The sequence below is a fragment of the Artibeus jamaicensis genome, unplaced genomic scaffold, assembly GCF_021234435.1.
Source record: "Artibeus jamaicensis isolate MK-2021 breed Jamaican fruit bat unplaced genomic scaffold, CSHL_Jam_final scaffold_537, whole genome shotgun sequence".
Taxonomy (NCBI): Eukaryota; Metazoa; Chordata; class Mammalia; order Chiroptera; family Phyllostomidae; genus Artibeus; species Artibeus jamaicensis.
The window spans coordinates 4,429,315-4,453,111 of NW_026522047.1; the positions used below are offsets into that span (position 1 = coordinate 4,429,315).

A 23,797-nucleotide genomic window follows, 5' to 3' on the forward strand; every position below is an offset into this window, starting at 1 on the left:
AGAGACATTTTCAACTCACTCCAAGCACCAGACAAGGGAAAAACAGAGGAAATGAAATGAGAGGGGGAAAGGGGGAGACAGCGGACCCCTGGGTGGAGGACCAAGGGGGTTAAAAGACTCGGGGGAGGGGACTGTGACCTCGGGGAGGAGAGAGAGAAACGCGGTACACAGCCCCTTGCGCGGGTGCGAGGGGAACTCCTTGTGGCCTCGGGGGCTGCGTGCCTTCCGCCACCGGAGGTCAGGGCCGCTTTGGCTTGTTCGGGACGGGTTTCCCGTGGGGGGCTGGACCCGCTATCTCTTCCAAACCTTTATAACAGAGCAAAAGAGATCTCTCCAATGGAAAACAAATGTGCTGTAACCACTTTTGTTTCTGAAACATTATACACGGCGAGGAAAAGCGGAGAAGGGGGACAGGCAGGAGCGCGTTCGCCGGCTGTCCGGCAGCTTTGCAGGAAACGCCGAGATCACGCCCTCCTCTCTAAATGCCCCAGATCGAGCTGTGCCGCGGTTAACACTTGTGGTTAGCAGCAGCGCGGACCCCTCTGGTTCCCACGAAGTCGTACTTGGAGCACGAACACATCCCCTTTAGCGAGAGTCGCGTGCACATCTGCTGTCCAGATAAGAATCCCCGAAGTCGCTGCACCGGTTTCGTTTTTAACGGCTTAGTGGGGGAGTGGCCATCTCTGTGGGGTACCTGGCTGCGGGGTACCCCTCGGCCCAGGAGGACAGTGCACAGAAACACACTGGACGCGTCTGTCTCCGCACACGCCAGGTCCCAGCTGTCCTCCCAGCGACATTAGTTTCCCTGCGTCGAGAGCACACTTTCTCCGGACAGCACACGCCGCTTCATCTGCGCTTTTCTCCACTCACACTGACGTTAACGCACGTGAAATAAAGTGTCTGTCGCCTGCGAGACCCCCGCGGCCTGAGCTCCCCGGGGCCCGCGCCGTGAAGCTGAGCAGGTGGGAGTTCCCAGGAGTCCTTGCGCTCCCCCGCCCTCCCCGTCCCCTGGCCCGAGCATCAGTGTGGGAAAACGAGGCAGGAGGGAAGCCTGGACCACGAGGCTGCCGCTGGCGTGGGCGTCTCCAATGCTGATGGGGAAACAGCAGGGCGCGGGGTCCACCACGTGTGGGAGGCGTCGGGGTGAAGGGGGGTTGGGTGAGCTGCAGGAGTGGGGAGCCCTGCTGGTCTGCCTGAGCCCACTCGGGGGGGCCAGTCCCCGGGGGTGCAGGGAAGGTCGTGGGCACGGAGCTGATTCTCTCTCATGGACTAACTGCACAAACAGCCCCCTCAAATAACCAGAAGTTCATCCCACTGGTGAGCGTGAAAGACTTAAAAATGCAAATATCTGAGACAGTGGTTTAAATGTATCACACTCAGCAGAGAATCTGTCTCCTTCTGAGCAGAGAAGCCATCACAAGGCAGGCACACGGGGGACGCTGGGCAGGGCGGGGGACAAGTGGCAGGGTGGCAGAGGGGACGGGGCAAGCCTGAGCTCCGAGGAGCTATGGAAGGGCCAGAACCGGGCGCGCCATTCCACAGGTGCGCCCGCGGCACGGCTGGAGCCTCCAGGGCTGAAGGGACGCGCCAGTGGGCACAGCAGGGTGCCTGGCAGGACCTGGGCACAGCGGGGGTGCCGGGTGTCGGCCTCTAAGTCTCCTGCATGCGTCACCTGCCGCACCCCACCTCCTTCAACGCTGGGATTATTGGACGGGCCTTATCTTCGAAACAATGTGTCTCCGAGTTTAAAGATTCCAGGGGCCTTGGAAGTTACATCCACAGCGTGCGACTCTTCTTCAGGGACGAAGATACTATTTTTATTTTCTCGTCCGGTTTAACGACACGGAAAGAGCCACATCACATCGACCGGGTCGGGGAAAACTACTAGCCAAGTGCGTACACGACTTGCTAAAACCCACTTTTCTCATCTGCGCCACGAGGGCAGCTCAGTGACTCTTCAGAATTGTGTCTTCATGCGCAATGTCCTATTTCTATGGGAAAAAATGACTTAAGGTTCTTTCTTCTCAGAATTCAAAGATGAAACAAACATCTTTGACCTTTGCTCAGAACACTCTTCTCTTCCGGTGAAGCTGTGACTGGCGTTAATTATGGAGACAGGGCTGTAACTTGTAACCAGTGCCCAGAGCCTGAGGCAGAATTCTCAGCCCGTCAGACGGGCCCGGGCAGCTGCCGCCCGCCCCCGACATTGCCCTCGCCGAACGCCTCTCCCTTGGTCTCCTCCTCGGCGTTCTCTTCGGGGCGGCACCTGGCTGTCCTCCTCCGCGCAGGGTGGCGGGGTCCTCTGGCTACGCAGCGACACACTGCAGACTGGAAGTTCTTCCTGAAGCTTTCGTTCATGAACGCGTACACAATGGGGTTGCAGATGGAGTTGGAGAACCCAACAATCTGCACCACGGCCAAGGTCATCTTGACGGTGACCTCGTCGTGGTGCTTTTCAAAGTCGCCTGAAATAGAGAGGCGTGCTTGAGAGGGCGCACCTGTGTGAATGACCCTACAGTAGATGCCTGTTTGCCACCTGTCTCCACCCGCCGCGGGGACACCTGGGGAAAAGCGGTGAGAAATTCCCAGACCTCCTGGGGGGCAGGGGAGCCAGTGATGACGTCTGGGGAAAATCCGCCTCTGTGTGTCGTCCTCACTCTTCCGGCCTCCGCCTGACAGGCCAGGCCTGGGACCTGGCACGCACTGTCAGGGTGTCCCTGAGTTTTAACGGGGTCTCAAGCTGCAGGTAAACCGGGAGCAATGGCTGCTCTTCAATGTTCACTTGCATTTAGAAACGCAGTCACCTGAGAACCAGCTGAGCCTGTTTGGGAAACCTCACTGAGGGGTGGGCGGGGGTCCCACGTGCAACCAAATTCCCATGGCTCATATCAGGACTCTCAATCAGCAGCATGCAGCCTCTCCCTCTGTCCTGACGGCGATAACTGGGGGAGAGCAGAAGGCGCAGCATGCAGGGAGAATCTCAGAACCTCTCCTTGCTCTTCTGTACCAGCTGTGAAGATGTGGCCACCATCACACAGCATTATCTACCAGGCCATGGTCTGGTGGTCCTGGTTACCGAGGGCAGAAGCAGCGAGCATCGGGGACTCACCGTGCAGGGAACAAAGCAGCGCTCCCCCCACGGGAGAGCGGCGAGCACTCACCGTACTCCAGCGCCATGTGGACGGCGTGGAAGGGCGCCCAGCACACGGTGAAGAGGGTCACCACCGTCACCATCATGAGGACCGCCCGCTTCTTCTTCCTGGACCCAGGGGGACACAGTGTTTGGGTCAGCCCCTCCCATGTCGGGGCAAAGGTGTCAGCTCGGTCACAGAGCCACGACGCACAGTTCGAGCCCAGGCCTCTCTGCCCCGACTTCACCCACGTTAAGGAAGTTCACGATGGGGCACAGGGGGGTCCTTTGTCACCTTCCCCATCGCCGCTCTCCCCGCACCTCAACATCTCTCCCATCGTAAAATCGGAGAGAGACGTGGCCTCTGCCCCTGGCCTCCTGCCAGACGCTTGGCATGGATCGTGCCATTAATCTGCCCAGCAAGCCTTTGACAGGTGCAGGACCTGGGGGGCGGGGAAGGCCAAGGAACTGGCACAGACTGGCAAGGAAGGGACGCCAGCACACCGGGGCTCAGGGAAACTTAAAATGGGCAATCTAACTTCGGTGCCTGAGCTCCGATTCATTCTGTACCGAAGAGCACCGGTCCCTGTGATGGAAAAACATCAACATTTATGAACTCGGGCAAGCCCCAAGGATATACGTGAGGTGTAGACTTTTACTAGGTCTTTAAAAGACCCTGGTTCACCAGGACCTCAACTCACGTTCTCCGTTACTTCTGTGAAGGAGATAAGCACACGCAAGGAGTCTGCACGTTTGCCTGGTGCTTTACACTTACAAAAAGTCACAGTCCTTGTTTCTTATTTCACCGTGGGAGCCCTTTCTCCCAGGAAGCCTGATTGGTGAACCAGCGGGCAGTTCTGAGAGGCTGAGCACCCGAACCCAGAGAGGGAGGGGTTCTTCCTGCAAACTGGGCACTAGAGGGCGCTGCACACTTAAAGAAAAGCTAAAACCTCATCAAGCCCCTGGGCAGAATTCTTGCCAGATTTTTTCTCCTTGTTTTGAATCTTTGTTATGATCTTTGTGGATTATAAAATGAACCATATGAACTACAAGTACCACAAGCAGTAAGATGTGTTTTATATTTTCTGTTAATGAATGCGATCGGAAAGCAATGCCCTTAGGTAAAAATGAAATATATCGCTAATTAAATACTTTGGGTTTCCAAAGGCTTTCCCTTCCCGTCATTCATGCTGGGCCCCCAGGGGCACAGGGAAGGCGAGGCCGGGGAGGGAGGAGGCTTACCCACTCGGTGGGGCTGGTGGGCGGCAGAGAGGCCAGCACCCACAGCTCGTCCCCCCTGACGTGCTGATGAAAACAGAACAGTGACTAACTTCCCAGAAAGTTTCCAACGGTCACGTTGGATTCGGGAGCTGGTGAGCTCGCCCCTTTCTCCGGCCATACACAGGATCTCAAACGTGTCCACAGCTCCCCCCACCGTCCCCGCCACGTGGCTCCACCTAAGTGACCCAGGAATTCCCAGACCCCCGGCCGCCGCCCCTTCCAGCACAACCGGTTCAGTGTATTTTAATCTGAGATGAGCATTTCATGAAACCGACCTGGCCATCTTGGACAGCTCCCGTCCGTGCATGGTTCGGAGCCCCGAACTGTCCTCCACTCTCTTCCTGATCCAGAGCTCGTAGCCGATTTTACTGTACAGGCCGAGCATCACCCCCAGGGGCAGGAGGAAGAGGATGACGAGGATGAAGGTGGTGTAGACTTTCTGGTGCTCGGGGCCGGCCCACTCCTCCAAGCAGCACACATGTTGCTTTTCATACAGGAAGTCGTACTTCATCTTCGGGAGGAGAACGATGCCATTAGAACAGCCGGCAGGCAGCGCCTCGGGAGGAGGCCGCCAGGTGCCGGCAGAGCACGGGGCTTCCCCCACCCACGTTCACCGTGGCTGCCGCCTCGAGCGCCATGCGGTCTCCGCAGTGCTTCTGTTCGGGAGCGAGGCTTTTCCCACCTCACTGCCTACTTTCCTGAGAGTTTCATGCCCTCTTCCACTCCCCATGGAACTGAGGCCCAACCCCTGTTCACTTTTGGTCTGTCTCAGACTTTCTACACTCAACTTTCTACAACGACCAGAGTGGGCATGAAGCTAGCATTTCGTGCGGCGAGCCTGCTAGCTCAAAGTCACCTTAGCTGGCCTCCTCCACTGTTGAGGAGACAGATTTGACCAGGCGGCGACGGCCCACAGACGCTCAGAACTGACGTCTGGAAGTTGAGGCCGGTGTAGGCCGCTCTATCCCAGCTGCTCGCATGGACGTTGGAAGAGCAGCCAGTGGCTTTTGCAGTCTAAGATCAATGAGAAATTGGAACTCACCCTATTGCTAACTATAAATACTCAGGCTCAGTGGTAAGCCTTTGAGGTGTCTATTCTACCGAAGGCCTGCTTGTTCACACCGCTTCCGACAGACTCATCTCATCAGTCCGAATGCACTGGGACAGTGTCCACAAAAATGGCAGGTGCTGGTAAGGGACAAACAGACACTTAATCGGTGAACAAGTCACTTCTCTGGATCGTAGGAATAAGAGTTAGAGACTTTATCAAAACTGCTGTCATTTTCCTTACTCGAGAGCTTTCCAGATGGAAAATGTTTACATCTCAGACACATTTCTGCCTCTATTCCCAGCAAACTGCATCATCAATCGAATGGGGAAAAGCTTGTTTGTGTACTCACCAAAGATAAACTTCAGGTTCTGATCTACGTGTTATTCACAAATACAACTAATTGGGAATGAAAACACTCGGTGAAGAATTATTCCGAGATCCCAACTCCCTGGAACCGGGATATGGATGGAAGGGAAATGTATTCTGAGTCCCGGAGATGGAGCCGCCAGGGCCAACAGCCGAGGGGCCCACTGACGACCGTGTCCCAGCAGGCGCAGCCGTCCGGACCCAACAGAGACACTCTGAGAGCACGCGCCCAGGGTTTTACGGAAACCAGTGTCAGATCTGCCGTTAGGGTGGCCGAAAACGTTCTTCGTTTTTCCCACACCATGGCTCTCTTAGCGCTTAATTGTCGTTAACTTCCTTCGCAACAATTTTGTGAGATTGCATTGTGGCAGCTGTCATATCGCATGCATTACAAAAGAAACTTTACCAAATTGATGAATTTTTGTGTAGCCATTTTAATATTGAAGATGAAAGAAAAGAGGTGACATTTTTGGCACAGTGTGCTTATCATTCCAAGGAAGGGAAAAATGCATCTGAAACACAAAAAAGATTCATGCGTGCCGAGAAGGTGCTGTGACTGATGGACACGTCAGAAGTGGTTTGCAAAGTTTCTCTCTACTGTTGACATTGTGGCCAAATGACCCTTTGCTGTGAGACCGTCTCGTGCATTGGAAGGTGTTCAGCAGCCCCCCAGCCTCTGCCCACTGGAAGCCAATGGTGGGAGACGAGGTGGCCGACATACTCAAAATATCCACATCAATGAAGTTATCAGTGAACATGAAAAATCTTTTATTTTATGGGAAAAAACTAAACTGGCTTTTTGACCAACCCAGTACTTCCAAACGTGCCCTTCTCCAAAGTCCCACCGCCTCGGACAGTGGCCCAGGCGGACACGCCCCACTGGGTCTGCATCCCCACTCCCTCTCACAGTCCCTTGTCCAGGCTACACAGTCCCCTCGCCACCCCTGACCTGGGGAACCAACAACAGACGGGCCCCCACACCGGTGTTGGGGGAGCCCCCTTGACCCAGGCCCCCGCAGTCCACGGCAGCCGGGCCTCGTGCTTTGCCCTGGGTCAGCCAGGCTCCCGCTGAGGGTGAAGCTCGGCATCGGAACCTAAGGCGGAGTGGCGGGTGTTGACAGGTTGTGCTTTGAGTGTCATGCAGCGAAGGGGCAGAGTGATGGCCGTTTCAGTGAGGCTGCCTCGCTGCTTCCGCCCCTGAAACTTGCCTCCTATTCCAAGCACAAGGGCGAACCCCGTGGCAGCAAAGTGGGGGGGCCGCTGGTGCCCCCCCTCACGGGGGCGGGGATCCAAGACGCTGCGCACGCGCACCGTCCCCAACAGAACGCAGGGGTGAGAAGGAGGCTGTGGGTGCGTATAAATCCATGTCTCTGGTTAGGAAAATGAAGTCATACTTTTCCTGACAGAAAGCAAATCCAATTTGGCTGATCCGACAGCAAGGACTGGCTTTGCCAATTGGGTTAGATGCATTTTCCACAAACGAAGTGAGTTGTATCTATTTAAGTTACATTTAGAGCGTATGTTGAAATAAATTTATTTAAAAAATGGGCAAATCTCCTAGAGTTTGTGGGCATGAAATGGACCCCCAGCCGGTCGGGCCGTTCCTGACAGGCCAGTCCGCGTGGCTCCCTGCAGGACCAGAGGCTGGGGAGGGAGAGAGCAGCTGCCCCGTCCTCTCCCCACTGCCCTGGGCAGCTCCCGGGGGCAGCGAGCTGGCTGAGGGGGACGCAGAGAAACAGGTGGGAAAGCAGAGACGAAGGGGGGCACATCCCCCCCATAGCACCGGGGGCGGGGGGAGGTGACGGCTTGAATTCATTGAGAATTCAGACAACTTGACTGTGACACTGCACTGTCCCTATTCTTGTGACTGACAGTGGCCAGAGGAATGTCATTATCTGAATGACCTGAGGAGTGACGGGGCTGCCCCCCAGACCCAGGGCACGTTGACAGGCAGTGAGCGAGGGGCAGCACGAACTTGCTTTCTGTGCTCAGGTGTGGAGCCCGCCTCGTTCAGTGCACCACTCACAGCGCAAACCACGCTGCGCTTTCCTGCACAGACACATGCAAGAAAAAAAAAGGAAGAAGCAACCAGACCTCTCTTTACACCATATGCCAAAGTAACCTCAAAATGGGTTAAAGAATTCAGGGCCGGAAGCCATAAATCCCCGAAAAGAAAACCTGGGAAGTAGAGGATCCGACATCGGCCTCCATGGTGTCTTTTTGGACACATCCCTTCAAGCAAGGGAAATACAATTTTTAACAAATCAAATGGAACTAAATCAAACTAAACGGCTTTTTGCCCAGCAAAGGACACTGTCAACAAAACAAAAAGAAAACCCACTGACCGGAAAATGGATTCACGGATGGTCTATCAGATAAGGAGTTGATAGCAAAAATACAAAAGAAACTCATATAACTCAATAGCAAAAAAGTAAACAATCTGATCGAAAAATGGGAAGAGGAAGTGAAAAGATATTTCTCCAAAGCAGACAGACAGATTGCCAACAAACATATGAAAAGATGCCCAACATCAGTAATCACCAGAAAAATGCAAATCAGAACCACAAAGAGATATCACCTCACGCCGGTCAGAACTGGCTACCATCAGGAATTCAGCAAACAGGTGCCATCGAAGATATGGAGAAAAGTGACCCCCTGTGTAGGGAACCGGTTTGTTTAAGTCTGGCAAATGTGACTCAGCTCTGTGTGGAAAACCTACAGAAGCGAGGTGGTGGGCAGGAGCCAGACCTTCAAACTGGGTTTTCCCATGGGAATCAGGCCTAGAAAATGCATACGGACTACTATGGCTTGCTCTTGCTAAAACTCCGTCACCCTGGTCTAAAGCAACAAATGTGTATTGTCTGTCTTCAAGGTGATTTCCAAAGCCTGTATGAGTTCTCCCAAGAACAGAGCTAATCAGCTTATCACCATTCCCCTCTGCATGTTATTTTTGTTTTTTTGGTTGTACCTAAAATGTAGACAATAATATTCTACGTAATAGATAATAAATCTTTCTCTGATGCAAGACCCCAGGAAAACAATAAAAGCCTGTCTAGGCAGGGGTCAGGGCACTGCCCTCTTGAGGGAGTGGCCGAGGCACCATAGACACTCTCCCCCTTGAGAGAGTAGTCGTGCCTGTTCCCTTTTTCCACGCAGGGTTGTTGTCGCCTGTGCATTCATTCTCGTGGTCAGCCACAACAGGCGGACTCTGCAGGCCAGGGTCGGCCACACCCCTGGGCACTGTCAGTGGGAATGCAGACTGGTGCCGTCACTGTGGAAAGCAGTGTGGGAGGCCCTCAGGATACAAAGCATAGAATTACCACGTGACCCAGCCACTCCACTTCCGGCTACGTACTCAAAGAAAATGACAACACTAATTTGAAAAGAACATAAGCACCCGTGGGTTCACTGCAGCATTGTTCACAATCGCCAAGACATGGGAGCAACCTAGGTATCCATCAGGAGATGAGTGGATAGAGAAGGTGTGGCATCTATGTGCAGTGGAATATTACACCGCAGTGAAAAAGAATAAAGTCTTGCCATTTGCGACGACATGGGTGAACTTAGTCTGAATTATGCCCAGTGAAATCATACCAGGCAAAGAAAGACAAGCACCATATTGTTTCACTCACACTTGGAACCAAAATCAAAACAAAGCCTAAACTAACAAAACATAAACAACCTCACAAATACAGAGACCAAAGAGATGGTTACCAGCCGGGAGGGGCAGGGGGCGGGTGGGAGAGGTAAAGGGGAATATCGTCAATGATATTGTGGTAAGTTTGCAAGGTGACAGATGGTGACCGGAATTAGCGGGGTGATCACATTGTAAGGTGTAACAACATTGAATCACTAATGTACACCCAAACCAGTGCAACCAATATTAGCTTGTATATCAACCATACTTTAAAAAAACAAAATTTAAAAATATAAATAAGCAAGCACCGCCACATTTTACATTTCCCTAGCCTCAGGGCGTATCTGGTATCCTTGTGGGTGGGCATTGCGTGCCCAGGTTGATTTCAAAAGGCAGAAAAGGATACACAGCTTAAAAAAATTATGTGGCTTAAAATAAACTTGGGAGTGACCCCTGGACTCTTACAATGTAAGTGGGCACTGCAGGGCACAGGGAAAGCCACGTTCAGCTGACGGGAAAATGTAGAAAGTGACCCTAGTAAAGTGTATTTCGGGCATTAGCCTCACTGATAAAAGATCAAGGAAGAGCAAGATAAAGCCAAGGGCGGGAAAGTCTTAGAGCACATTGAGGCCACCTGAAAACCCCTGCAGCAGTGACTGAGACCGTGCCTGTCGGCTGTAAACCACTTGCTTGAAGGGCAGTGGCCGTCACGGAGCGGGCAGGACACATGTGCCACAGAGTGTGATCGTCCCGGCCGTGAACCTACCTCCAGTCGCTGCACGTGCCACATGGGGGCTCCCACGACGACTGCCACCAGCCACACCACACCTGTGAAAAGGGTCCCACCGTCAGAGTGTGACGCATCCAAGCAGAGTGCGGGGTGACGCGTTCTCGAACCGGAAAGGGCGCTCTGCCCGGGCCCCACCCCCACCCAGGAGGCGAGCGGCCGTCTCCAAGCACGTTCCCACTGCCACCCCCTCGCTGCCCCCAGAACTGCTGCCAGAAGAGTCTCCCAGACACACACGTCGATGTTTAAACGTCTTTCACAGCGTCCCACTGCCTCTGGGGGAAACCCGACTGCCCGACCGGCCCCCGAGGTTCTCCGAGCCTCACCTGCCTCTCCTCCCGCCTGTCCGTCCCTGTTGTCACACACGAGTCCTCCCCGGAGACTTGATTGACTTGGTTTCCGTCCCCACATCCCAGAGGGTGTTGGGCGGCTCCATGTCCCCACGGCTGCCGCCCCGGCTTGGCCCCCTAAACCTGCTCTCCACCTATGCACTCATTTTCCAGGACTTGGCTCAAGTCACCTTCTCCAGGAGCCCCGAAGGCCACCGCCCCTTCCAGGTGGTGCTCCATCACAGGCGCTCGGTGAGCAGAAACGCGTTTGTTGAACGAATGAAAATCTCAAACGGGATATAGATCGCCCTCCAAAATTCCTGCTTAAAACCGAAAGGGCCTTCACCTTAACCTAACACAGGCGTTATAGGGTCACTTACGTAACACACACAGCCTCAGAAACCAGAGAGCCGGTCCAGAGACCTGCTTTCTCGAGGCGTCCTTGCAATAGACAACAGACGACCTTGACAGAGGCCCGACATCATTTCTGAGGGAGACTTCCCAGCTCAAACTCGCTTGCGCTTTCTAGACGGGTGGGGGCACCGGGGAAACTGCGTATGATCCTGGATTTCAAGGAACAGAGACTCACCCTCGCTGAGGCCCTCACGGAGCCCCTTCTACAGACACGGCCCGAGGCTCCCACAGGTCTCCCCGGCCTCACCCGCCCCCCACTCCTCTGCACACGCCCCGTGCCCCTGTTCTAGTCCTCTCCCCACTCTACGACGGTCCCTTGTGCCCAGACGTTTTTCTAGTCTTCAGTAGCATTTGGGGAGGAGTCGACTCTAACTGGCTCAGTTTGGTGCCAGCCCTCCCCGGCCCAGGGCACGCAGTCCCACGGGACAGCGGAGCTGGGTGTGACAGACTGGCCACTTCACAGTGTCCCAGAGCTGGGGGCAGTGCGGGGGGCCAGCGGGCAGCCCAGCAGGGAAGCCCCCGTGGAAGAGGAGCCCACTTGACTTCAAAACCTCCCTGCCCGGGGGCTTTTTTGAGTGGAAACAGCCAGGACTGCCTTTCCCCAGCTTTGCTTTTGGGTGCTGGCCCCTCTGCTCTTCTTCCCGCTTAAAATAATTCCACTAAGCACGTCTCTCCTCGTCCTCCTCCCACACCTACCTGCTGCTTCTAAAAGTCCTGACGGTGGGAGTCCGTTATTAAAAGCGAAGAGGCTTTGAGTTCTTTGTAGAAAGGAGGCCACGTGAGACTCAGTAGAACTAGCCATTTTCCCCTGTTGGTTTTTCTATTCATTTCAAACTACTTCAAGTGAGTTTGGCGTTGCAAAGCCTCCAGGAGCTCTTTCTGTCCTCCCGTGATCCCCCACTGTCTAGAAAGGTTCACTCACGGCTCTCAAGTGAGATGTTGGGAAAAACTGTTCTCTTCGCTGATGGCTCCCATCGAGCCCTCAAGCTCCAGTTATCTGGCTGCCTGTCCACTCAGACTGCGGGGAGGCCCGTTAGGTTTATAAAGAGCCCAGCGGTGACGCTCAAGCAGAGCTCCTCTGCACGACTGTGCTCGGCTCTCGGCCGCGCTTCCAGAGGGCCCTGCACGCCAGCCCGCCAGCCTGGCTGACTCGGGGACGCCACAAGCAAACGGGAAGTGGCCGGGCTACATTTCTGTCCGGCATTGCCAGCACCCAGCACCCAATGTTCCCAAGGGCCCACCGCCTTTGGGGCAGCACCCTGCTCTCTGTCCTTCTGGCCGAGCACCTTTCCTGGCTCCTGTGAAAAGCTGCCTGCCCTGGCAAAGGTGTCTCAGCGGCCCCTCAGGTCCAAACAGCCGTTTCCTGCCTAATCAACGTCACTGTGGCAACGCCACTGAGGGACTGGCCGAGGTCCAGGGAGGCCAGGCTTCCATGGTTGAGACTTAAACCAAGGAAAGACATCAGAAATGGGAGATAGAGCACCCCTGGGAGAGATGGGGTAGGGGTGGGGTGGGGTGGGCGGGGAGAGGACCAAAGCCCTCATGTTAGCCCTTGAGTGCCAACCAGCTGGGAGAGAAGCTGCCCCCCTCACCCCTGTTTACTCGGGGCTGGGCGGCATCGGGCAGCCGGGGCAGGCCCTCACCTAGCATGGTGAAAGCCCGCCGGAGGGTGTATCGCCACTTCATCCTGAAAGGGTGCACCAGCCCGTGGTGCCTCTCCACGGCGATGCAGGTCATGGTCAGGGTCTCGGTGACGACCGCGGTGCACTGGACGAAGGGCACCATCTTGCAGACAAAGGCACCTGTGGCGGCAAACCGGGCAGACATGGAAAGAAGGATCATTTCTCTGTCTCTCTGCAACTGTCTCAGTTCGTTCATTGTGAGCCCCGCCCTAAAGTTTCAAGTCTGCGATTACAAGGGCGGCGCACGAAAATGGAGACAGTGCGCGCTGGCCCACGGCTTCTCCCCCTGCGAGGGTTCCGAGTTCCTAAATTGTAGGTACTTACGGGCAAGGGGGCGAGGACGGGGCAAGGGAGTCTTGGCCTTTGAAAACAGGTTGGGGAAAAAGCCGTGCGACCTTTGCCTGGGCAACGGCTCTCCTGGGTCCCAAGATAGGAAGTAGCCTCCAGTTCCCCCCCCACCACCACCACCCCGTCCCTGGCCACGTCACCACAAGGAGCCGTCCTGGAGTTTGACTTCCCACCCAGGACTTCCCATCCGGGTCACACCATCCCTGTCCCTGCTGATTTCGCTTTCTCTAAAGTGAAGGTCTCAAACCAGCGGCCCCTGGGGGAGATTCGGTCTGCAGACATGGCGGATGCAATAGTTTTTTAAATATTTGAGTTCACTGCCCATATTTTATCTGACTGTCATCCTCATCGTCTGTATTTATGAGCCCTGGACTGACAGTTCGACCAACGTCTACGCGGAAGACAGGAGTTCCTTTAAAAGTGGGTAGATGCTCTCTTGCTAATTTATCTTGATCTTTATTTCTATTCTAACCTTTTTTGCGTTGCCCTTTTTAATGTGGAAATCATTTTTCAAGGTCTCGAAATCTGAAGCAAAATAGGCACGAGGGCAGTCTCTGCCCTTTTATGGAACATCGGCCTTTGTTAGCTTTTCTTTCTGGTGACTCTGGTCGGCTCCTGCTACGCTGTGGCCGTCCCCACGTGACTTGTGTGGGTTTAAGCTATTCTGCAGGAATATGTCCTTTGCGGCCTTTTTTCTTACAAGTGGCCCTTTTAAACTGGGGTAATCCTAGCATTCCTCGAGTGGGGCACTATTTTCTTGGGCCGTCCTTCCCTTTTTCCCTTCTGGGATCATCTGGTTTTAAGTCAGAGTTGCGTTTCTCAGACCCTGCCCTGAACGCCTGCTTCCTGAATTTCGATTGCCCAAGCTCACTCTAGTCCTTCTGTTCTCCCCCGAGGGCCCCCTTCCTCACGATACAAGAAGAACCTCTGGCTGTACGTTTGTGCCAGAAAACAAGATGAAAAATTATTCTTTTCTGGAGTTCCCTCCTACTTTCCATTATTCTAAGAGCTACAAACACTATTTTAGAAAGATAACTGAATTGGTTTTTTATTCTCCACTAATGGCAGTAGACTTTAAAAAAACAGAATGAAATGACCCCACAGTAACATTTGGGCAGAAAAGTAGATAGCCAGGTGGTTCCAGCTTGTTTAAAATGTCAACGCAAGTCACTGCCAAGTAACAAAGGAGGTTTTTTTTTTTTTTGTATACTAGGGAAGAAATGTAGCAGGTCAAGCTAGATGTTAGGGAAAAATTCTTGAGTGTGAAGGTTATTGACCAAAAAAAATGCATTACCAAGTGTCCTTCCCCAGAAATAATACAATTCGTGGAATTTTTATGTAATTTTTGTACTGAAGTGTTTACCAAATATGTAATAACCTCATTTAGTATAAAGAAATGTCCAAAATAGCAGAATGGCTAAATACATTAACTAACTGTGCAATGCTGTGGTGCCAAGGAGAGAGAATCTTTTATGTGAATCCTGGCGCTGCGCCCGCCACCTCTCAAGAAAACGTCCTCGTCCCCGGACCTCGAACACCTTTTCTTCTCACGCATCTGCACAGCTGGTTCCAGGGAGGTCACCGCAGGCTGGCCCCAAGGGTCAGGTTTTGATATTACTTACGAAGCCCTGTTGTGGTTGAGCACTGCCCCCCCCACCGTGTTCCTGTGTGCTTTAATACCTCTCTGCTTTCGTGAGACTGTTCTTCGCTAATAGCTTCCATCATTCCAACTAAAAGATGTTTGAAAATCCCCATAATCCTGGTGATTTTTTTTCATTAATTCTACTTTACTTAAATGTTCCTAGGGACCCTAAAGTTTCCAAAATGGTATAGAAAATGGAAAATCATTATAACGAGTGAACGTTTTGAGCCACCAGTCAGTGAAATGGACCCCCAGAGGCTCCAGTCTAACCCCTCCACTCTGGAGTCTTACGACTCCCAGGAGCTTGTCCCGCTTTGCTCAGGGAGACTGTCCTTCAGGGCCGGAGCCCGGCACACGGCGGCTCCTGCACGCTCCCTGCACCTGTCTTCACCAGCACTGGGATCGCACACACGTTTTATGGGGCTCACCGCACTGGGCAACCTGCAGACACTCCAGCACAGGGATTTCACTGCGTGCATGCGAAGTCTCGAGTCCATAAATCAACTCATAGCTCTCTGTGTTACATGTCATGTTCAAGGCCACGTTACATGCTCAAATGTTTTATCCAGTTGGAGAAATTTTTCATCACTGGTGAGATGGGAATCAAAGGTTCAGCACCCTGATCCATGAACAATAAACCCAGAGCAAATCAACGGGAAAGGCGGTGCCAGCGAGACACAGCAGAGGTGTCTCGGGGGCCACCGTGGGGGGGGGAGGGACCCCCTCCGTGAGGGGAAACTGAATGGGCAAAGGGGTGCAAACGAAGGGCCCGGAGGCCCAGGTCTGCTGCTCTCACAGCCGCCCTCTGTCTCCAGACACCTTGTGAGGATGTCCCGGTGGCCCCAGGAATGCGCCCACCCACGACTGAGGCTGCACCGGATGCTTCCCCTCCAAGGGGCACCACAGGCCCCGGGGCAGGGGGGCAGGGGCCTTCACACACCAGATGACTCACTGAGTCCCGGGCCCCCCACTGCAGCCCCTACTGGGGAAGGGAAGGAAGCCACCTCCTTTCTGGCAGGAAGGCTGAGGTTTGGGGTCCTGCCCTGGCCTGGCCCTGCTACTCCCCCCTTTTTCAATGACTGGTCCAATATACTCTTTTCTGCGAATGTATTGTATTTGCTTTTCTCACGTTTCAAGTCCATGCGTCTGCTTGGGAAGCAAATAACCATCTGAAAGCCACACCAGCACGTTGGGGAGTGAGCCTGGAGGTTGGGAACATGGGATAGTTTTATCTTTTATTTAAAATTCGAACAGATATTAGTAACTACGAAACGGGGAAGCCGAAACACCTGCGGAGCGGACCCTCCTGACATCTCCGCGCTGCAGAACCACCAGCGGCAAAAACTTATCTTAGGTGAGCGCAGGTGAGGAAGTTCTGAGAAAGGCCCCCATTGCTTTGCTAGAGAGAAACGTCAGGAGGTCCCAGCCGCAGAGCGTGTGGGTGCAGGGTGAAGGGGGGGGTCTCCCCTGGACGGACGGACGGACGGACCTGGGAATGGAGGACTCACCCCCCAGCCAGGTGTCCGAGACGTTCTGGAGCGTCGTCACCGGGATGCAGAAGAAGGCGATGAGCAGGTCGCTGACCGCCAGCGAGCAGATGAAGATGTTGGTGGCGGTGCGCATGGCCTTGCTGCGGGCCACCACATAGACCACCAGCGCGTTGCCGAAGAGCGCCAGCGCGAAGAGCAGCCCGCCGGTCAGCGCCAGGGCCAGCTTGGCGCGCGCCGGCAGCTCCGGGGCGGACACCAGCGGCCGCAGTCCGTACTGCGCGATGAAGCGCTCGCGGGTCAGGTTGTGGTCCCGCAGCAGCTGGGACAGCAGCGCCGGAGTGATGTTGAGCGACCGCATCGCGCGGCCGCGGCGCGTCTGATGCCTGGACAGCCCAGGCTCCGCCGGGCACCGGGCAGGTGCGGAGAGGGGCGGCCGGGGAAAGTGCTGCTGCTCCGCCCTTCTGCTTCTCCCGGAGGGGCGCTGCCCCGCCCTGCACCGACACCGCCTCCCGCCCCCCGGAGAGGCCCCCCTCGCCCTGGGCCGCGGTGCGCACCCCGGTCTGACTCCTGGGGAGCGCAGACCTGAGACCTGCGTTTTCTCTCCTCGGAGGAAATCACGCAGGCCGCGTCTGTTTCGTGCCCCCAGCTGGTGTCTCCCACGGATTCGACCTCACTTAACTGTGGGGTGGTGCAAACCCCGGACTTCGGCGCGGGTGCCGTGTGCGCGCCCGTGCGATCTCATCCCGAGCGAAGATTGCCGGGACCACCAGCAAAACCAGGGTCCAATCCATTCTACCACCGGGAAGCCCCGCCCCCGGGCGCCCCGCCCCTTGCCAACCTCTAACCGGTCCCCCAACTCCAGTTGTCACAAGTTGAGGACACGGAACCACGCAGCGGGGAGCCTTTGGATGGCGTCTTTTCCCACCCAGCACACGGCCCCTCGGATCCATACAAGTCGTCAGGCACAACCACAGTTGTTATTCTCTGAGGATGAACCAGTGCCCGTAGCCAATTCACTGATAGAAGGACAGGCTGCATGTTTCCACTTAGGGACTATGACGAACGCATCTGCTATGAAGACCAATGTCCAGCACTTCCTGCAGGCACAGGCTTCCATTTCTCTGGGTGTGGTTGTTCAGCCTGTGGTTTGTACATTCAAGTCGTTAAGAAAGTGCCAGATTACTTTCCAGAGCAGCTGCCCCATGTTACACCCCAGCCAGCGATGCAGGAGGTGCAGGTTCTGCACCTCTTTGCCAGCACTTGATGTTGTCATTTTTTTATTTTCGCTGTTGGAAGCGTGTAGTGCTGTCTCGTCGAATCCTAATTTGCATGTGCCCAACAGCAGCGACGGTGCACCTCATCCTGGTGCGCATCTGGCATCCCAGGTGTCCGTATTCTACTTGGACTGTTTGGTCCATTTGCTCTGGGGGTTCCCTCTGTAGGCCAGTACCAGTCCTTTGTCAACCGAGTGGTTTGCCAGTATTTTCTGCTGTCTGACCTTTTCAATTATCCTCTGCACAGGGTCTCACAGAGCAGCATTTTTAATTTCAATGAAGTTCTATTTATCGATTTTTCCCTTTATTGATTATACTCTTGACGTCCATTGTAGCCCTTCGCCAAGTCCTAAGGCCCCCAAATTTTCTCCTGGGTCTCTCTCTAAAAGTTTCGCGGTTTGACGGCTGACATTTTGAGCTCTCTGTCCCGCTCTGCTGCTCCGTGTGGCTCCAATGCCACACTGTCTGGAACTCGGTAGCTGAACTCAGCTGGAGAGGTGAGTAAGCAGCACCCCGGGCTCCCTCGGCAAAAATTCTAACATTGCCAGAGGCTGAATCGCCCAAAGGAAAAACATAACATAGTAAACGTTTTCCTCGCTTGGCTGGGAACTTTGTCACCGAGGACGCAGAGCAAGCCCCTGGTGGAAGTGGAGTTCTGTCCCTAATTCTGTGCAGTGCTGGTGACGGGGGTGTGCGAAGGCTGTCACCGTCCCCTCCCCACCCGAGTGTGAGCGCAGGCAGGAGGCCCCACGCTCCCTCGGACTGGGGGGGGGGGTGGGCGCTGAGTCTGAGAAAGTAAGTAAGCGAATGGTGTTTTAAAAGGTCCTCTGACCTCTTGGCCTGCGTTTGCAAAACAGAACCTGACTGAGGAGGGTTGCAGGCTCTGAAATGTGAGTTTCTCATGGCACAGCCGGAGAGTGTCGGGGGGGGGGGGGACAGAGCGGAGCAGGTGCGGGGGGGTGACGGGGAGGAGGCAGGGCGTCTACGGGGGTCCAAGTTCGCACAGCGCTGGTCACAGGGGCCAGAGGCGGAAACACACGCGCCCATCAGGGCAGGAGCAGACCAGCCCAATGTGCTCCGGGCGGACCCTGGACTGTTGTTCAGCCTTAAAGAGAAAGGACAGCTGACTCACGCTAATTCACAGATGAGCCCTGAGGACACCAGGCTCAGTGACTTCACCTGGGTGGAAAATGACACATACAGTGGGGTCCCATGCCCCCGAGGCCCCTCCAGTAGTGGGGCTCACAGAGATGGGAAGCAGAAGAGAAGGTGGTTGTGGGGGCTGCAGGGAGCAGGGCGTGGGGGGCAGTTTTCTGGTGGGACCAGATGTCGGGAGCCGACCAGCAGCCGTCCCTGGACACAGTCGGGACGGATGAGATGCATCTGCACGACAGAGGCAACTGTGGCTGGACTTCCTGTCTCTCTCTCCCTGAACGTCTGTCTTTGTGGTTAATAGGTGGTGGGATTTTTAGACACCTGTATTTCAGGTCCAATGATCCGCATAATTCCAATGAAGTTGTACAAAATGAGTTCTTGGCCAGAGAACAAAGTCCCCCCTGATGGGGTAGCCCCTGAATGTCTAAAAGTTGATGGAGTAACAGCCCCTCCTCTACCTTGGACAGGAATATCTATTAATTAGAAGTAGACAGGCAAAGAAACAAGGGAAGCTGGTTAGCTAGTACAAACTAAGCACGTGGAAACAATTACCAAGGAGTCGGAGTCCATATTACATAAAGAAACATTTTAGACAGAAAGATAGATAGCTAAGTTAGACATCACAAAGATCTTATAATGAATTTCCTAACCTCTGCTCAGTCTAGCGTACCCTTTTGCCCCATGTCAAATTCTAAGACCTTTAATAAAAAATAAGACATTCAAACTCTGTCCATACAGCTATTTCAAATTGTCTGATTAATGGTTCTCCTGGTCAAAACAACTTCTGTTTAACATAACTGAAACTATGGAAATTCTTGTACTTTTCCTGGTAACCTCTGTATTGGTTTTTTCTCCTTAACTGTTCATGCCATGCACCTGTTCCTTTAATGTTATACAGATAAAGCCTAAATAAAAATATAAAAAATAAATATAAATGTAAAGCCTAACTCAGACTCTGGGAGTTCGGTCAGACCCACAGAGGCTGGCTGTTCTCCAGCATCCAATCAGGTGTCTGACTCATCACTTGTGCCTGCGCCGTCCATCCTTCAGGGACCCCGAACCCTGCCAAGGCTGAACCTCGGCAGGCAGAGCCTCAGCCTTGCAGGTCCGAGAGCCCCGCACAACCACAGGGGTGCGGGTACTGCCGCGCTGCGCCCTGGGGATCACCTGGGAGGGCAAATTCCATGCCTGACGTATGTTTTACCACAACTTTTTAAAAAGGACAAGAGTGCAATAGTGATGTCTGAGAACCACGGTCTTAGGTGTCACTTCAGTTCACTTTCACAAGGACGGTCTCCGCAGGGACTCTCCGAGTCCTCTCCACGTAAACGGAAAGGGGAGGCAGAATATTATGGAACTCACTCAGTGTCGCACCGCTGAACACTGTGAGCACGACTCTCAAAGTCCCGGGCAGCCAGACACCTGAGCCTACGCTGTTTTCATTGCGAAGCAGCGTGAGGTCTAAGCCTAGTGGAAGGAAGCAAAGCGGGGGGCCGGTGGGGGGCCTGAGGCTGCTAACACAGGCAGCCCAGCAGGCGCCCGGGCCGCAGACCCGGGTTACAGGACAGGACAGGAAGCTACCAGTTTCCCGACAACTGGGTCGCTGCCGTCCCTCTGACTTAGAAAAGAGAGGCACAAACCACATGTCGGAGGGGACCACCCCTGTCCTGGCGCTGGGCTCCGGGGGGTGCACAGCACCCGTTTTTATACAGCACGTGTTGGGGCACACAGTGCGTGGCACGTTCAGTAGCGGTGAGCATCCTGCCCGCGGCCACTCGCCAGGGGAAATGGGGTGCCAGCTGCGGTCTGGGCCAACCCAGCAGCTCTGGAAAGCGACCTGTGCGGAGCCGGACGAAGAAAACTCAGGCGGGCTGCTCTCTGGCGAAGCTGAACCTTCCATGTCTTGTGCAGCCCAGCCGTGGCTCTCGGCAGTAGCCTTCGAACAAGGGCCCAGTAGCACAGCGCCCCCCACTGGGCCCCAAGTGTCCACGGGGGAGTGGATTCGTCACAGACACCCCCTGAGGGGCTTGGCTATGTGGTCCACCCACCATTCAGGTGCAGCCTCCCGATTCAGAGCAGGCCAGAGACAGACCGCGCACCCACAAACCGGGGTTGCCCAGCCAAGCGGGGGGGGGGGGGGCACTATTGAAAACCTGGAGGAACCCAGAGGACCGAGAAAAACAGTGTCCGCTCAGTGTGGGTGAATCAGCAATTGCCCCAGTAGAGTGGAAGCCACGGGTGTGAGGCCAGGGCAATTCCAGACGGACGTGGCGAAGGGAGGGCGGTTACCGGAGCAGGTTTCCGGTGAGAACGACTCTTGTGGAAACGCCGCACTTTTAAACGGCGCTGCCAGGCTGGTGGCGGAGCCCTGCCGCAGGAACAGCCGTTCGCCACTGGGTCCCCGCCGGCTTCTCCCTCCCACCTAAGCTTCCGTGGCCGTGGCGGTGGCCTGGGGACTCCAGTACCTGTGTAATGTTAATGGTTCTATTGTGAGCACTTACGTGCGAGCATTTCCGTGTAAACTGTTCGGCGCAGGGCCCAGCGAGACGCGGTTGGTACACATTAGCCGTTAATGATTTTCCTCTGTCCAAACAGCAAGCGTGGGTTTCAAAGAATGTGCCGAGCTTAACACTCAAAATCCTCAGGAAATGTTGTCCTTTTTGTTCAGCCTCTTTTGTTTGGTCCCTGTCCATGGTCGCTGGAGGGTAAGTCTCTATAGTTCAAGGTCTCCTGAGGTTCATTCTTTCAAACTCAAATCCTCAAGATTTGAGCACAAGAGTGGTATTGCGGCCGACGGTCAGTGAGGCCTTTGGGCCCATCAGGGACTTGCACATGTCCGTTCTAACCTCCCCAATGTCGGCTGCCTGGCCCACGAGTTGTTTTAATAAAAGTGAGACTTCACACGATCTATTGCTGAATGTTCAGCACACGCACACACACACACACACACATATATATTCACTGTACTTGTTTCTACAAGTACTTGTTGTTGATTTTGCACTCACAAAGCACACGGTGAATTGGGGGATTTTTAATCACAACTCATAAAAGGGCCCGAAATTTGTTTCAGACTCACGGGGTCCACGAACCGAGTGTCACTGAAGGGAAGGACAGCCTCGCTGCCCACACGCAGACGTCAGGAAGACAGCCCGGCGCGGCGGGCACACAGCGCACTGCGTGGGCCACAGAGACACGCGCCTGAAACCTCGGTCGTCTCACTAACCCCTGTCATCCCAACACACTGACTGGCACGATGGAAAACAGCCTTCGCCTTGAAAGGACGTTACAAACCAGAACAGGAGAGACAAGAGTGGAGAGGACCCACGACCCTGCGGAGGGTCCTGTCAGAGGACAATGGAGGGTTAAGGGGGGCCAGCCCTGGGAGGGCTCAAAATGACCCGCGGGAGCAGGTGCGCTGGGTCTTCAAGGATCAGCAGAATTTGAAAACAAGGGAGTGATTGGAAGCAAAACCTTGACCGGCAGGAAAACCTAAGGCATTTATCTAAAACGAATTTACCTAAGGCATTTATCTAAAATGCATTTATCTAAAACCAAAAGGCTAGGAAGGTAGGATCCCTCCTCTCCAGGGGAACGCGCAGTATCCCCAGGTGTAGAGTATTTAAGCCGCTCGTGGTTAAGGGGCGGGGCCAACGAGCTGGCATCTGAGTCTCACCTGTTAGGGACAGGCCCTTGGCTGAAATCACTCTGCCCCCCGGGGCCCCAGTGGGCGTTGCTGGGGTTAGCTCACCAGGTAGAACATCTGGCACGTGGTCTGGTGCCCAGTATGTAACCTACAGCACTGCTTTCGCCCTGTGGGCTCTGGCAGCTGGTCAGGGAGAGCAGCACCAACTGCAGGTGCACCTTGACCTTCGATACCTTTGCTCTGGAATGACAGACATCCAGTGGACGTGGGGAAAAGTAAGGGATCTCTCCCTGCCCAACAGGAGATACTGCGGTAATGTCCTATGCCTCTGATCTTAGAGAATCATTTGATGGTGGGGGTTCTGACTATGCTTTTTTCTCTTCTGTAAACTGGGCATAAAGCCTACTTCTCAAAGTTGATGGAATCATAAAATCACACACAAGTATATTTGTGCATCATTTACCACAGGGCTTAGCCCACCGTAAGCATTTAATCCAGGCCAGCAATGACGACGGCGATACCATGATATCCACACACTGACTAGGGAGCGTTCACCCCAGTTCCATGGTGCTTGCCCCTGGTGAGGCCGTGTCACGAAGCAGAGGGGGACCTACGAGCCTGGACCGCGTCTGGACGGCCCTGTGTCTGCCAACCCGGCAGCTCCTCCCAATGCACAACCTCGGAAATGTCACAGTGCTCCCTGCCTCGCCACGGAAACCAGCCGGGAGAGCTCACCCATGACCTCCACCGGCAAACGCAGGGTGGAGTCCAGGGCCTGGTCTCGCTCAGCCTCCCAGCAGTGTTTTGTGAGGCTGGCTGTACTCTGACACTGTCCCCAGTGCCAGCGACATCACTCGCGTCCTTGGTCCTCCCCCTGCACCCACACTCCTCCTACTCCTCCTGCTCCTCCTGTGGGTACCGGCAGCGCCCCCCCCCCCCGCCGTGTTTCCTCACCGTGGTCTGCACATCACACTGTGGAACTGCCTTCCAGCGGCTAAGTAGCAGGGACCTGCCGCAGCTGGTTCTGCAGGCGAAGGCACCTCTGCTCCTTGGCTTTACATTCCCACCTCAGGGGGCGGGGGGCTGGGGGTGCTGCACAGAGAAATGCAGGTTTTAAACAGCTCCCCCAGCTCTACAATGGAGAGCCTCTTATCACCTCTCTTCTTAAAAGATACTTTGTCACCTCTTTCTGGCTCAGCACAGCAAAAGCTATTATTTACTGAATTCAGACAGATCACGGTGTTCAAGGATGGTTTAGTTACACTCCAGGCCTCCCCTCATGAAAAAAACAACCCCGAAGACAAAGTCGCACTTATCTGTCAGACACTTAATGAGCAGAGCCCTCCAGGGGCTCGGAAGAGACGCATGAAATGCTAAATTAGCACGGAGTGCATCCAGTGCTCTGGGGACCTGGGGGCAGGGAGGCGGCGCGGGAAGGAGAGGAGTGTCCGTTATCGCTGGAGAACAGCTGGCGTTTACTGGCCACAGCAGGTCAGAGGCTCCATGTGCATCCCCTCCCTCAAGGCAGAAAGTACCCCTCTCTTTCAGCTGAGAAAGGTGAGTCTCAT

General features: G+C 54.6%; 1 protein-coding gene across 1 annotated transcript; it reads right to left on the bottom strand.

The window, feature by feature from the left end:
* Window positions 1-2,169: 2,169 nt before the first annotated feature.
* Window positions 2,170-16,515, bottom strand: QRFPR (pyroglutamylated RFamide peptide receptor). Its single transcript, XM_037129987.2, has 6 exons — window positions 16,176-16,515; window positions 12,639-12,797; window positions 10,232-10,293; window positions 4,687-4,922; window positions 3,162-3,259; window positions 2,170-2,465 (listed from the first exon to the last, which is right to left on the bottom strand). Exons 1-6 carry the CDS (start codon window positions 16,513-16,515, stop codon window positions 2,170-2,172), a joined length of 1,191 nt encoding a protein of 396 aa, XP_036985882.2.
* Between the last annotated feature and the right edge of the window lie 7,282 nt (window positions 16,516-23,797).